Source organism: Paroedura picta, chromosome 10 (assembly GCF_049243985.1).
Source record: "Paroedura picta isolate Pp20150507F chromosome 10, Ppicta_v3.0, whole genome shotgun sequence".
Classification (NCBI taxonomy): domain Eukaryota; kingdom Metazoa; phylum Chordata; class Lepidosauria; order Squamata; family Gekkonidae; genus Paroedura; species Paroedura picta.
Genome location: NC_135378.1, coordinates 56,054,213 through 56,069,980, shown reverse-complemented (window position 1 = coordinate 56,069,980; position 15,768 = coordinate 56,054,213). Strand labels below are relative to the sequence as shown.

Sequence of the window (15,768 nt, the reverse complement as noted above, 5' to 3'; positions counted from 1 at the left end):
TGCCATTTTTAATCTGACCTTTGGTTGTTCCTTGTACATTGTTATATTTAAACTCAATGTGAACACATGTCAAAAGACAAGTGCATAGTTACATATATTCACATGACCAAACTGAATTATAATAACAAAAATTGAATACTTTAAATTTTAATTACATGGCGAGTGTGCTATAACACCGTGAGTGTGAAGAAATAATTAAGCACAGTACATCAAGAAGTTTCTTATTTACCAGCATTAATCATTAGGTGTACCTGAAGGATTGATAGCTTTCTCCATGCTCTGTGGAAGTCCTAAGTTAACATGAGAAAGCTACTGTCATCCTTAATGTTATCAGTTTCATTTCATCTGTTTGACAATGAGGCTCCTCAATTGCACTGTAGAGAAAACTGCTCATTTCTCCCACCCAACCCCCTTAATTATGTGAAAGAATAGATTAGTCCTAGCCCGGAAATTTAAAAAAAAAAGAATTTCTAGGCTGTTAGAGAATGAGAACTCTTTATTATAAAAATGAAACATTGCAACAAATTCAATTAGTTACTTGAAACTATCACTTGGATAAAGTTTTACCTGTTTTGAGTTTGAATCATAACAATTCATTCTGGAGGTGAGGAGAAAACCATGGAATATGGAAACCTTTCATACTCATATACTCTTGTGCAACTAACAGTGAATGCCAGACACAAATGGTGTCAAGTGCTCATACATAGGAAAACATGCTTGCCATGAGAGTACAAAAATAAAATTTATTTGTTAAATTACACATAAATATAAGGTACAAATGTATTTTTAAAATACAGTTAAAGATAATCACACTTGCATTGTGTACATATGAAAATACAGTATTTAATATTCAACATACACAGACACATTTATGATAAATGCAACTGTTTGGCAATGCCAGTTCTTGTCATTCTGGGTTTCTTTTCCTCAGTTTTCCATAAATATGGAAAATTAATATGGTACGAAACAAAACCCTCTAGTTCTGCCGGACATCCTGTAGAAGCTTGTTAATTTCGGCCACCAGCTCACTGGCATCCATGAGTTCATGTTTCCCATCGCTGAGGTGGTTAAGCACATTGTCAAAGTCATCTTCTTCATAATTCTCTGGAATTTCCTCCATGGCAGGCAACCATTTAGAAGATGGCTGAGCCCCTGCATGATTCCCCAAAGTTAGCCCAGTATTGTTTGCAGGATTTTGGAAATGGGTACTGGCTGCCCATGCTGCTACCCCCTGCGGATAACTTACAGTCTTGGCAGACAAATGTCCTTTCCTGCGCTCTAAGGAGCTGGGAGGATCCATTTCATTGCATTCTGTGTAGGCATCTAAGGAAGGAGGCAACAAACGCTGGAAAACACTATTCATTTCGGAAAGCAGGGAGGAGGTGCATAGGTCACCTGATTCCTCCTCATTCTGACTATCTTTGCCAAAAGTTGAGAAGCTCTTTTTCTTTTCAGATGAGTCAAGAGGCTGAGAATCATCTTCCAGGACCTGCTGCTGAGGCTGGCTTTGCTGGGGCTGAAATTCTTCTCCAGGGATGAACATGTTACTTCTATAATCAGAAGATGGAGAGGGCAGTGGGGGCATCCAGCACTGGTCAGAGTGTCCCAAGACTCTGCATTCCTCTGTGCATAACCTCATTGCTGAAATAAAAATGAAAGTAAGTGGTTAATGTCCAGTGACCCCCCAAGTGAAAGCAAGATTGCATGCCTGCACAAAAAAAAAATGCTTATGTTGTGTTTACACCTTATCTGTCAGATGATGGGCATAGCTTGTATTTTCTACCTTGGTATGCAGTGTACATGTTCAAACCTCTTCCACCATAATTTAGGCTTTTTACTACTAGAGAGTGGGGGGGGTCATAGCATTTCCAGCAACAAGGTGACATGATCTCCAGCACAACCCAGAAGCATCATCACATAGGGATGACATTCTACCACTCTAGTTCCATGCTAGAGCATTGCCCAACATGATGGTGTCACTTGAAGTTATCCATTAATTTAGTAGATTATATAAGCTTTGCAGGTGAGGAGGGAGGAATTATGACATCAATCACTTTGTTCCTAAAAAGGAAAAGGGAATGACAGATTCTGATGAGTTGCTCCTTCCACTGTAGACATCCACTTTAGACCCCCCCCCCTGGCCACTGGGTTGGGGATCTCACTGTAATTGCTTTATCTATTGATTTAATAACCTTTTTGTACATATACTCACTAAATCAGAAAGTAAATGGACTTCTTGTTGGTTGCCAGTTCCATGCAAGATAGCCCATATTATTCTAATGGGTACTGCTAGTTCATTTTTCAGAAAGATTCCAAAGAAAAATTAGCATTGATTTCTATATTGAGACGGGACTACAGCTCATTTCATTTACCATCCAAGTCATATGCATCATATTACATTCTTTGTATTTAATTCTCCCCCAGGTTTCTTCCTTTGTAGACACTGACATGGCTAGTTATTAGTACTATGGTTATGGCAAGAAATAGTTGTTTTACCGATGAGCTACTAAAAGGCTACATGCTTAAAGCAACTGGGTACTTAAAGTGTTGTCTCAAGGGACTTCAAAACATTCAGGCTTGGTAAAAATAATGTAAAAGTGTGCAGCTGAGGGTCTGATCCATATAGGGTTGCCAACTCAAGATTATGAAGGTCCTGGAGATTGGAGGGTGCCACCCAGGAAAGACAGAGTTTGGCGAGAGGCCTTAGCTGGGTATAATGCTACAGAGTTCACCCTCCAAAGCTGTCATTTTGTCCAGGAGAACTGATCTTTGTGGTCTGGAGATCAGATGTCATTCTGGGAGATCTCCAGGCCCCTCCTAGAGTCTGGCTGAGATCAGTGATAATGTCAGAAAATTGTTTGCAAGCCTTCTGGGAAACACAATGCTGGACTAGGTCAGCTATTGGCCCGCTTGAGCACAGCTGATCTAATGACTGCCTGGGAGCTCCATGCCTGCCACCTTGAATTTAATAATGCAGAAGGCAGGGCATAAACGGTAATAAATAATGCCTGATGAAGTTGTTAGAATGTTGGACTAGAATCCAGGAGACACTGATTCAAATCCCCACACTTTCATAAATATAATTGAATGAACATGGACTAAATTCTCCATCAGCCTTACCTATCTCACAAGGTTGACTTTGGGATAGATTAGGGGTAAAAACAAAATACTCTAGCACAGAAGAAGAAGAGTTGGTTTTTACACTCTGCTTTATGCTACCCAAGGGAGTTTCAAAGTGGCTTGCAATTGCCTTCCTTTCATCTTCCCATAATAGACACCCTGTGAGATAGGTAGGGCTAAGAGAGCTTTGACAGAACTCTTCTGTGAGAACAGGACTGTGACTAGCCCAAGGTCACCCAGCTTGCTGCACGTGGAGGAGTGAAGAATCAAACCCAGCTTTCCAGATTAAAGGCTGATGCCCCTAACCACTACACCAATCTGGCTCTCTAATAATAGTAGCAATTTTTGTAAAATGTTTTCTCTTGCCAAAAAGGACCAGATGGGCTAGCATTATGCACATCTATAGGACAGATCCGTCCTTAAAAGATGATGATAAATACTATCAGCTGAAACATAAAATAATGAACCACCAAAACTCTCATGCAGATAAGAATCAACCAGTGTTCAATTGTATGGGTCTACTTCACAAGAGCCTCTTGTGGCGCAGAGTGGTAAGGCAGCTGCCTGAAAGCTTTGCCCATGAGGCTGGGAGTTCAATCCCAGCAGCCGGCTCAAGGTTGATTCAGCCTTCCATCCTTCCGAGGTCGGTAAAATGAGTACCCAGCTTGCTGCTGGGGGGTAAACGGTAATGACTGGGGAAGGCACTGGCAAACCACCCCGTATTGAGTCTGCCATGAAAACGCTAGAGGGCGTCACCCCAAGGGTCAGACATGACTCGGTGCTTGCACAGGGGATACCTTTACCTTTACCTTTACTTCACATGTTGCTGCCAGTGCAATGGGTCAGAGTCATATGACCCTTTCCCTTTTGCCGTGGCAGATCTTCACAATGCCTTGCTGCAAGGAACTGCAGATGCAGTAGGGCTGGCAAAAGGTGATCCAAGATTACCTTAACAGCTCTCTGTATCCTGAGCAAAGAGCTCATCACATACCTGTCCTATCTCACATTCTATAACAGCACACTTCACAACATACAGTGCCTAGAACATATTGGGTAGGTGGGACTGAGAGAGGACTAACAAAATTGCTATGTGAGAACAGCTGTGAGAGGCCTGTGACTGGCCCAAGGTAACCCAACTGGCTGCATGTGAAGGAGTGGGATCAAACCCAGTTCTCCAGATTAGAGTCTACTTCTCTTAACTACTACACCATGCTGGCTCTCAACTTGTTCCTTTACTCTGGCCCCTGAACCAATACACCATGCTGTGGGACAGCTTGTTCCTTTCCTCTGGGCTCCTGAACCTTAGTACTATGAGCTTCAGGCTTCTGTATCAGTGGTTCCCAAACTTTTTGGAGTTGCTGCCCCCTTGGCTCCCAGGCCACATCCCTAGTGCCCCCCTTACATACACGCACACGCACACACACCTCTTTCCTGGTGTTATGGCTACTACAAATTCAAAACACACTCTATTACCTACACTTCATTTTGGGTTGATGTACAGCAGTCATATTTTAGCATGAGGAAAAACATAAGTTCTTTGCAAAAGTCATTAACAAAGGCCACTTTGGGTGCTTATTGGGGGGGGGGGAGAGAGAGAGAGAGAGAGAGAGAGAGAGAGAGAGAGAGAGGAAAACAATGGGGAAAATGCCATAGCCAGAAGCAAGCAGGAGAAGGCTGTTCCAAACTCCCAAAGTCTTTTGGGGAAGGGTTGCCAACCCTGGGTTAAAAAATTCCTGGAGATCTTGGGTGAAGCCTGGGAAGGACAGAGGAGAGGAGGGAGCTCAGCAGGAATATGATCCCATCCAGCCCAACCTCTGAAGCTGTCATTTTCTTCAGGAAGCTAAGCAGGGTTGGCCCTGGTCAGCACTGGGAAGGGAAACCACCAAGGTAGTCCAGGATCGCCACTGCCCAGTGGCAGGCAATGGTAAGCCTCCTTGGAATGTATCTCAGCAGGAAAACACAGCTGCAAAAAGAAGAGTCAGATTGCTGCCCCCCTCCTGCCCCAAAATGCCTCACCACCTCCCACTTCAGGAACTCCTACTCTAGATTATGGGATCAGACTGTTGGACATCAATATGATTATGACAAGAACCTATTTTTCAGAAGTTACCACACAAAGCACCAACCACAGGTGACAACAACAGGAGCTTACCTCAGCAGAAGGCCAAGAGGCATTCAATAGAACATATTTTTAATACTGAATAGCTGTTCAAATGTAGGAGTAAGCACATAAAGTTGGTTCATAAATAGTGGACAGGAACTCTAATCACCATTCTAATGACTGTGATGTCCAGAGTTTGAAGTGTGAGGAAAACATAAGCTGGACCATTTAGTTTGGGATGAGGCCAGATATAAGTTAACTATGGTCTATCTTTTGGTATATAACTGCTCCATATTGAAGCAGGAATGCACACTTTTTAATCATTGTAATGAGTTATTAGTCAATGCCAAGAATGGCTCTAAAAGGCAACAACATCAATGAAAGTAGCCTTATATTCAACAATACCAGTGTAGCCCTGTTGTTTTCATTGGTTAAAAAGAAATTTAATGGTTCTAGGTCCACCTGGAAATAAATGGAATGGCACCCTATCCTGCCCTCCTTCAGTGAATGACAACTAATAACACGTTTGAACCAAATGTGGGTGTTTCTCATTCAATGGATACCTGTTTACTCTTGAAAGCATATTCCACTGCAAGGTACTTTAAGTATCATAAGTGAGAAATCTGAATGTTAAATTAAGATCACAGGGATGCACATCAGATTCCTATTAAGGTATTTTCACCGCATTGCATCAAATTTTCTGATCCCATCATAAAGTTAAACGTGCAAAAATTACTGTGGTTTGTTTGAGGGAGGATTTCAAAAGCTAGCTCATGTAGATACCAAGGTCTCTTGTTCATCTTTGGTCAGGTTTTGAATACCTGACTATCAGGAAAGGACAAAGTGAAAAGGCATGAAAGGGGGAAAGTTTGATTTTTTCCTTCATGTGAATTTGCCTCTTTGTGACAGAGAGCAATGTAAATTGACTATTCAACTTTCATTGCATTTTTACCTGCAGGAATTCTCCCATCTGTAAGGAAAAGGTCACTGAATCCTTCTCCAAGAAGTCTGTCAATTGGAGAATCTCTCCCCAAATCATAATCGCTGTCTCCTGCTTCACTGTCACCACGACCGCTGTCTTTCAAGCTGAACTTATCCATATCTTGAAGGGCATACCTGTGATAAAACAGAAATGACATGTTGATTGGATTATTTTTTATTGGCTCCTGTACTTTGTGCTCACAGGTGAAAATACATTCAACATTGATCTAACGAAACCCCTCACCTGTAGCTTCTGGAGTATTTGTTTCCTCGAAAACTTGGCCTTGGCTGGTACTGGCCTTGATGAAGCATTGAGAGAAGTTGAGAGACCTGCTAAGGAAAACACAAAAACACTGATTCCTGGCAATAATATCTAAACATCTCCAAAGAAAATCCACACATATTAAGTTCTTCTGGTCCACCCCCACCATTACCATCCAGCCCAGTTTATAGGCCTCAAGACTTAAAATAATTAGTCCCAAAGTCTGATGTCAGTCTTGTCAAACTGAAGCATTTGCATAGGAATGGATTGAGTTCCACTGGAAAAAAAAAATCCGCTTACATTCAGTGACTTGAGCTTAGGGCCCTAAAACACAATCATTAACAAATTTGCATGTTCAGTAACTCAAGCTGTTACAGCATCTGTAGCTATGATTCCACCAACATATTTCTAATATGCTCCCTTGTTGTGGTTTATTTGTATATAGAAAAACATACTGCATGTGCCTAAATAAAAAGAGATGAAAATGTGATTCTAGAATCCTGGGAACATTGAAGAATAATGTTCCAAATGAAGCAAGATGCAAAGACACATGGTTAGCAATAAAACATCAATAATAAACATGCTATTGAACATTTAAGTAAAACTGCACTGTGACTGAAGAGACTAATTTGCTTTCATTATTCATGTATGCATACAGAATACATGCATCCTAAAGGCCACATCACATATTACCTTCACAAAATATTACCTTCACTTTGTATGGCAAACAGTGTATGACTCATGGCACACAGGTGAGTAACATTGTGGTTACAATAAGGTATACGTGGACTGCAAAGTGGCAGCCAATCACAGCCTTCTGGCACATAAAAGAACACACTGAAAATATTGGTACACACAAGAGCTGGCCCACTGATTTCAAGTACAATACTGTGTAGCAACAGGTCCATATAGGAGGTCCATCCATGAATGAAAGTGTATTTATATGGCATGTCATGTGATCTTACCTCAACAGCAGGTGTAGCATGGGTGAGCTCAAGAGAGAAGTTCTCTGGCACGTGATTTGATGAGATGGTCACCAGACTGTTTAGAGACTGGTGGCTGTGATGGCTTTGACGGCTGCTCATTTGTCCTCTTTCTAGTGTTGGAGATGATGAGGGTGATGCTTTGTGGTGAGCTCTGATTGGCAAAGTACCATTAGCAGTTGGTACGAGTGTAATGTCCCCTTTATGAATCTGTCTCGATGGCCTTTTGGGGTGATGCTGGTACGTGGATTCTGCAACACGGCAGTTATAGGATCTAGTGTCCTTTTTCTCACGATTGCACCTTGTGGCAAAGACAACCATGATGACTAGCAACACTGCACAGATTGCTCCTAAAGAGATAATTGTAATCATAGAAACATCTGGGGAGTGACTAATATAAGAGGCTTCTGTAGATGAAGGCAGGTACACATATTTGAAAACACTGCATTTCAGAAGTGCTTTGGTACTGAGCTGAGGACTTCCTTTGTCCTGAACAACCACCCAAAGTTCCCACTCAGTTGACTTAGCAGACTCAATGCTAACATTGAGATAGATGTCACAAGTTTGTGGGTCCATTATGAAGAGGCTTTCTTCACTACTGCTTGCTAATGAGCAGCTTAGCTCAGAATTCATACCTGAGTCTCTGTCTATGGCTCTTATCCTTGTGATGTGATAGTTACTTTCAGCTTCTTTAGGGATTGAAATCTCTGCTGTATTGTTGTGCAGAACTGGCCCCACAATCACAGGAGCATTGTCATTTTCATCAATGATGGTCAGCACAACTGTAGTATTGCTGGCAAGCTGATGAGTCCCTCCATCTCTAGCTTGAACCACAAAGGCAATCTGGTTTACTTCTTCATGATCAAAGGTTCTAAGTGCATAGATGGCTCCATTGGAGGGATCAATAGTCACATAGTTGGTTACCGAGTTCCCCAAAATAAAGCTCTCCAAGATAGTGTAAGTCACCTGTCCATTATCTCCAAGATCTGGATCAGTTGCTGTGACAGAGGTGATATATGCCCCTAGGGAGTTATTTTCCAAAATAACAATTTCATACCTATTTGTCTGAAACTGAGGTGGGTTGTCATTTTCATCAACAATTTGGACTGTAAAATGTTTCACTGTAGAGAGACTTGGCGTTCCTCTGTCTTCTGCTATAACAGTCAAGCTGTATTCAGAGCGCTTTTCTCTGTCCAGAGTGGTATTTGTCAAAATGAAATAGTTGTTCTCATAGGTCTTTTGAAGTTTGAAGTGGCCATGGCCATGGAGCTTGCAAACCACCTCCCCATTCACCCCGGAGTCCTTGTCTTGCACCCTGACAAGAGCAACAAACGTCTCTATGGCAGCCTTTTCGGAAATGTAAGCAATCTCTTCCTTCCCTGGAGACATGAGGTTTAAATTGATTTCTGGCTTGTTGTCATTCACATCGACAACCTTAATGATGATTTTGCAGTGAGCTGGGATGGAATTTGGACCCAGGTCCTGCGCCTGAGCATCAATCTCATAGGATTTGGTGGTTTCATAGTCCACTGGTTTCAAAAGGGTCAGCTGTCCCCGTTCAGGATCCATCTTGAAAGTCTCAATAATTTTGGAAGACACGTGACTGCTGAAGGAGTACACAACTTTACCATTCGCACCCTCATCCGGGTCAGTGGCATTGAGGTCAATGAGCAAAGTCCCCACGCGGGAATTCTCCAAAAGCTGGATGATGTATGTCTGCTGCTCAAAGACGGGGCTATTGTCATTGGAATCCGAAATGCTGATTTTCAGGATGGAGGATCCACTCCGCTGAGGCACCCCGTTGTCGGAAGCGGCCAGCTGGAGCTCGTAGCTGGCTTTCAGCTCCCGGTCCAACTCGCGGACCACAATGAGCTCCGGGTATTTGGCGCCATCCGTCCTGGTGCGGACTTCGATGGTGAAAAAATCGTTGTCAGACAGCGAGTAGGTGTGCAGGGAATTGTCGCCCACGTCCGGGTCGAACGCGCTGTCCAGGGGGATGCGGGTGCCCACCGCGGCGCTCTCGGAGATCTCGAGCGGGATGAGAGCCCGGGAGAACTGCGGCGAGTTGTCGTTGATGTCCAGCACTTCCACCTCGACGTGGAAGAGCTGCAGGTGCTCGGTGGGCAGCGTGATCACGTCGAACTCGATGGAGCAGTTGGAGTTCTTCTGGCAGAGTTGCTCGCGGTCGATCTTGGCGCCGATGCTGATCTCGCCGTTATCCTCGCGCACCGCCAGCAAGCGCGAGCTGCCCCGCGGCATGGCCCGAAAGCGCACCGCCGCGGGGTTGGGCAGGCGCTGCAGGACGTCGGCCACGTCCTCCGAGAGCCGCGCGATGACCGAGCCCACCCGCTGCTCCTCGTAGATGCGGTACTTCAGCGTCTTGCCCGCCGCGCCCCCCAGCCAAGCCAGGCTGGCCAGCGCCAAAAGCACCGCGACGGCCATGGCCCCCCGCGGCCGCCGCATCGCCCCCGACCCGGCTAGCGCGCCGCCCCGCCGACACCCGGCCTCCCGGGGCGCCCAGTGCCCAGCGGCGCGGCCCGCTCAGCAAAAGTTGCTCGCGGAGCGGCAGCTGGCGGCGGGACTCCCGCGGGCGCCCTTCTCGCGCATCGACGCGGCGGCTCCTGGCTCTGGCCCCGCCGGCGGGGTGGGCACATCGGGCTCCCGAGGAACGCAGCGCCACGGCCGGCCGCCTCTTGCCTTCTCCGCGCCGCGCGCCGCCGCCCGCCCGCCCGCCCGCCCGCCTGGCACGGCAGCCTCCTCGCGACAAATCCGTGCAACTTCGGAGCAACTCAGACAAAGCTCTTGCCCGGCTGCCTGTGTTGAATCGCTCCCAGCCAATCAGCTGCCTCCCAAATCGGAGGACAGTGAAGTCATGCGGCGGGGAGGGAGGGGGGAGGGGGAGGGACAGCGCCCCCTCCTCCTTCTCCTCCTCCTCCTCTGCGCTCGCTTTCGGCGAGTGTGGCCGGACAAAAAGCGGACAAATTAGGGAGGGACAACTTGAAATCCACTTCTTGCTCTGCTTTTTGTTGGTTTTTTCGGTTTGCCTGGCAATGGGGCCGGGGGAGGGCTCGTCATTTGCACGAGGCTTCCCCCAAACCCATTCCCTTCACTCCGTTTTTTCTGAAGTCAACCAGATGGTTTGGATAAGTTTGCCCGATGAAAAAGTTTACCCCCTTTCTTCCTTAAAAGGACAAATGGTCCCGCTCTTTCTTTCAAGGGCTATGTGCAGCTCTTCCTTTCCAGCGGCAAGCCCCCTCCCCAGTCTTCCCTTTCTCTTCATATGAAAGTCAGGGAAATGCTTGCTTAGCCTCTTCCTTCAGTTGGCTCCTGATGAAAGTGCAGATAGCCCTTGGCGTGGCTTGGCCTGCATTTGCTTTCTGTGTGCTTCCTTCCCTTTTACTACAGTTCTTCAGAAGCAGCCTTTCATCTTTGTTTGAAAAGCCAAGTGCATAAAGACAGGAGCTCGATGCTTTTAAATGGATCTTCTTGAATTTATATGACTGAAACACACACAGAAACAATCCAGAGCCACCATCATTGCAGCTCGTAAAAATGTAAGAAGAGCCTGCTGGCGCAGACCAGTGGCCCAACTTGGACAGCTTTCAAACCATGACCATCAGCCTGTCTGGAGGGGAAGATGGGCCACGGTGGCTGAGGTTGCCCCGCAGTGCTGGTTCTCAGAGGGCTGCTTCCACTGGATATCCAGGCTCCTTTCAGTCACTGTGGTACAAAGCATATCCCTATAGACCACACCAGATGGACCAGAACCAATGGGATGAAATTAATTCAAAAGAAATTCCATCTAAACATCTAGAAGAAGTTCCTGACAGAGCGGTTTCTCAGTGGAACAGGCTTCCTCGGGAGGTGGTGGGTTCTCCATCTTTGGAAAATTTTAAACAGAGGCTGGATAGCCATCTGACAGAGGGGCTGATTCTGTGAAGGTTCAAGGGGGTTACAGTGGATGAGCAATAGGGTTGTGAGTGTTCTGCATTGTGTGGGGGGGTTGGACTAGATGACCCAGGAGGTCCCTTTCAACTCTATGATTCTATGTAAATCAAGGGTTGAATTTAATCAGTTTTGCCACTGGTGAAAAAGGGAGGAAGGGATCCCTTTGGATGTTTGCCTGGAGCCCTTTCAGATTCACCATCAAATTACATATCAAAGCCATGTCCAGGAGCAGCACCACAGAAAATGTTGAACCAGCACTTTGTGTTGACCTGTGACATTAAATATATGGAACCAGTGCTCATGGAGCCTCATGATTTTCACATGGAGTCACCGAAACCCACTGTAAAGTCACACATCACACATCAAGAAGGACGTAGATAGAATTGAAAGGGTACAGAGGAGAGCAACAAGGATGATCTGGGTCCAAGCGACCAAGCCCTATGAAGATAGGTTGAGGGACTTGGGAATGTTCAGCCTGGAGAAAAGGAGGTTGAGAGGGGACATGATAGCCCTCTTAAGTATTTGAAAGGTTGTCACTTGGAGGAGGGCAGGATGCTGTTCCCATTGGCTGCAGAGGAAAGGACACGCAGTAATGGGTTTAAACTACAAGTACAACTATATAGGCTAGATATCGGGGGGGGGGGAAATTTCACAGTCAGAGTAGTTCAGCAGTGGAATAGGCTGCCTAAAGAGGTGCTGAGCTCCCCCTCACTGGCAGTCTTCAAGCAAAGGTTGGATACACACTTTTCTTGGATGCTTTAGGATGCTTAGGGCTGATCCTGCGTTGAGCAGGGGGTTGGACTAGATGACCTGTATGGCCCCTTCCAACTCTATGATTCTATGATTCTATCTCATCAATATCCATAGACTGAACTAGTGATGCTTGCTTGGGTTTGGATTACCTTGCAATCACCAGGTGCAAATATGTCACTGATTCATCAAGGATTGGATTGAATGAATGGTAAGCCATTCACTGGAGTTTGCTGAGGAGGAGGGTTTTTTAGTCAGAAGCCAAGCAGGGCTAACTGTGCCAATATTTGGATGGGAAAGCTCCAAGGATTCGGCTGGTAGTTCCTCCAAGGAACACGAGTGGTCATGACACAGAGGCAGGGAATGGCAGACCACTGAACATCCCTTGCTTGGCTACCAGACGATCTTCCAGTCTCCTCGCTATACTACACACCCCATATGATTTTTAAAACCTATAAAGCACAGTTTTCAGACATACAAGAATCAACTGCTACTCTGACCTGCATCTAGGTTAGCCTGATCTTGTCAGATCTTAGACGCTAAACAAGGTCAGTTCTGGTTCATATTTGGATGGGAGACCATCAGGTGGTCACTGGCAAACCACCTCTTAAAATCCTTTGCCTTGAAACTCTAGGAGAGTTGCCATAAATCAGCTGCTACTTGATAACATTTCCCATTGCCACCGTGTTGTCTTTTGCATCCTAACATCACCACTGCACAGATGTAATTATTTTCTTTACAACCATGTTTAAATCTATTTTTCTAATATGAGTTTTAATGTTGATTCTACCTTTTGGTGTTCTCAGTAATGAAATCTCAATATAGCAGGCCAGCAAGGTTTTTACTGATCACCAATTAGCTATTTTGCAAAGGAGAGGCTACAGTTATCAAGGATACCAGAGCAAGGAAAAAGAACAAGGAAATGGGTATTAATAAGACCTCTGCAGGTAGAATAAAGCTGGGTCCTTCACCTGAGTAAATTTGTTTGAAGAAGGACTGCAAGGCCAAAACACCCTTGGCAAAAAAAAACAGATCTATTCAGATGAGATCTCCACCCCCACCCCTGATTGGAAGAAGGCAACAAACAGGACACATCCTTCCACAATTCAGTTATCCTTCGCTCTCAGTTGTGTACCTTTTTTCTACACATATTTGCAAACTTTGTTAATAAATAAACCATGGGAGTGAGTTTAATCTGGCCTCCGAAAGCATAGCCAGGATAGAGTCCTGCTTCCTGGGAGTAAGTTCACTGCATAAAAGGGGATTTGACTATATCGTTTTAGGGGTGATCTAGGTGCCCTGGAAAAGCACTCATTCCAATCCCAGTGACAGTGACTCAAGTGCAGGGGCTTTCATTACAGACCTTCAGAACTGACAGTGCAGTACTAAGCTTAGAAAAAGTCCCATTTTATTCAATGAGCCTTACTCCTATGATTGAAGAGGAAGAAGAGTTGGTTGTAAGGTGACCAGATTTTAACATTGGTAAAGCGGGACACCATTGACTGGTGCGGGGGGGGGGGGGGGGGTTCTTGATTTAAAATTTGGTCTATATGGAGCAACAAAAAGTTTTATAGAAAGCATAAAACACAAAAATAGTATTGTAATATGTATTGTTTAATAAGTACAATTTGCCAGGTACCCCCAGATGTACCTCCAAAAGTGGGACAATCTGATCACCTTATTGTTATTCCCAAATTTCGTTTTAGGGGTGATCTGGGTGTCCAAGAGGGTTTAAAGCAGCTTACAACCATCTTCCCCTCCTCTTCCCACAACAGACAGCCTGTGAGGTAGGTGGGGCTGAGAGCTCTGGAGTAACTGTGGCTGGTAGCTGGCTTTATGTGGCTTTATGTGGAAGAGTAGGGAATCAAACCCAGTTCTCCAGATTAGTCTCCCACTCTTAACCACTACATCATACTGGCTCTCTGAATTGCTGTTCCTTCTATTTTTCAGGCATTGCTTTTGAGCCATTGCCTTTTTTTGGTGATCCTTTCCTGGGTTTTGACATCCGTTCTTTGTTTTATTTACACCTTTGCAATTTAGGGAACGGGTCCAGCTGCTTGCTAGTGGCAAATTTACAAGGAGATTGGTCTGTTTGCCATACTAATGAGCTGGCCAAAATCACAGCATCTGTAGAGTGAACAACAGAATCCTGGATCCACGGCAACACCATAGTGCAAAGTTATAGATATTCTGATACTTATGCATTCACATTGTTTTTATATGTTACAGCCATATCCACAGACTGAGCAATAAAAATTACATATGTAGTTCTTTGTAGTGTGCAAAACTTGGATTCAAAGCATGGATCCTCCTGGATTTTCATTATCTGTATGCAGACTCTCCAAAATCTGCCATCAAAGCACACACTGCTCGGCTTGTGTGTGTTCAGAAGTGAGAAGATGAGATTCGTATAGCAAGGACTCTGGCAGAACCTGGGTATTAATTATCCTTGTCTCTTGCCTGTGTCTTAGCTCACACAACAAGGAGTCATTGGGTAGAGGCAATGTTGCTGTCCATTAGCTCCTAATCAGTACAAAATATGGACAGACCCAAGTGGTTTTTGTGGTTTAAACTATGGGTATTGATGGGAAGTCTTATTTTACATTGGATTTGTGGTATTCCTATAAAAATCATAAGGTTCCACAATCATTTTTGTCTTGGAACCATGTTTTTTAAATGCTATGATGGCTCTGTGAAATGCTGGGTGTATGACTTTTTAAGTGTAGTCTTTATGTTGTTGTGGGACAGTGGGTTTTAGGTCTATGCTTACACAATACACTAAGAAACATTGCATCTGTGACTTTTAGGATGCAGTATGCATCCATGAAGTTGATCTGTGATTTGGTGAATTTGCAAGGGATAAAAACTAGAGGATTCATGGGCTTCTAATAAGGTTAGCAGTGTGCTACAGGTCGGATTACTGAGGTATCCTACCATATGTCATCATTCATGATGACAAAGTTCCCATAGGTTGTAATAAAGTAGAATTTCACTTAGTAGGGAACTATCACTCATTGTAGAGATAGGCACTTGGCAGGCTGTGGCATAAATTCAGCCCCCAAAGATTTCTAATGTAAAAAAAAATAGTTTCCAATCCTAAAACATTGCCCCTCCACATACTCTCTCTCTCTCACACACACACACACACACACACTGCACTTACTTTCTCTTGCACAAGCAAAAGCCCAGCCAACACATTCTGCCCCTCAAGTATGAATAGCAACAACAAATTTCTTTGGCATGACCCTCCCCTATCCTTGTTCCACACTTCAGCTGCTCTCTCTTGTGTGCTTGCATCTTGGCTTCTGTACAGGAGAAAACAGCTGAGATTTATACAGCACAAGAACTCTGGCAGGTCCTTCTGTCACACTGGATGCTAATGAACCCTTGCCTATGTCTTAGCTCACACTGCAGGGAATCAACGGGTGAAGACAATGTTGTTGGCCCTTAACTTGTAATTAGCACAAAATATGGCTAGCCCATGTTACAATATCATTCCCCATTGAGTGGTTGATTGAGTATTCTCACAATTTAATATGCTCTGATTAACAATTTATTATTAGACACAGGTACAAGGGAAGACTAATCAGAATCATTGATGTACCTGGAGAAAGTATAGTCAC

The 15,768-nt window shown here is 44.6% G+C and overlaps 1 protein-coding gene across 2 annotated transcripts; it reads right to left on the bottom strand.

The window, feature by feature from the left end:
- Window positions 1-476: 476 nt before the first annotated feature.
- On the bottom strand, window positions 477-10,418 carry PCDH18 (protocadherin 18). Of its 2 annotated transcripts, none has more exons than XM_077300279.1 (4): window positions 7,430-10,418; window positions 6,447-6,535; window positions 6,174-6,337; window positions 477-1,641 (listed from the first exon to the last, which is right to left on the bottom strand). In XM_077300279.1, exons 1-4 carry the CDS (start codon window positions 9,908-9,910, stop codon window positions 977-979), a joined length of 3,399 nt encoding a protein of 1,132 aa, XP_077156394.1. In that variant the 5' UTR covers window positions 9,911-10,418; the 3' UTR covers window positions 477-976. The 2 variants fall into 2 exon arrangements, with proteins under 2 accessions (XP_077156394.1, XP_077156395.1); XM_077300280.1 differs by having other exon boundaries at window positions 6,447-6,532; window positions 7,430-10,412.
- Window positions 10,419-15,768: the final 5,350 nt, after the last annotated feature.

Bases quoted from the DNA above. Each gene is read 5' to 3' on its own strand.
- PCDH18 (XM_077300279.1), bottom strand. From the start codon at position 9,910: ATGCGGCGGCCGCGGGGGGCCATGGCCGTCGCGGTGCTTTTGGCGCTG. The intron at 6,536-7,429 runs GTAAGATCACAT...TGTTTTCCTTAG, and splicing joins ATGCTACACCTGCTGTTGAG to CAGGTCTCTCAACTTCTCTC. The intron at 6,338-6,446 runs GTGAGGGGTTTC...GTTTTATCACAG, and splicing joins AAATACTCCAGAAGCTACAG to GTATGCCCTTCAAGATATGG.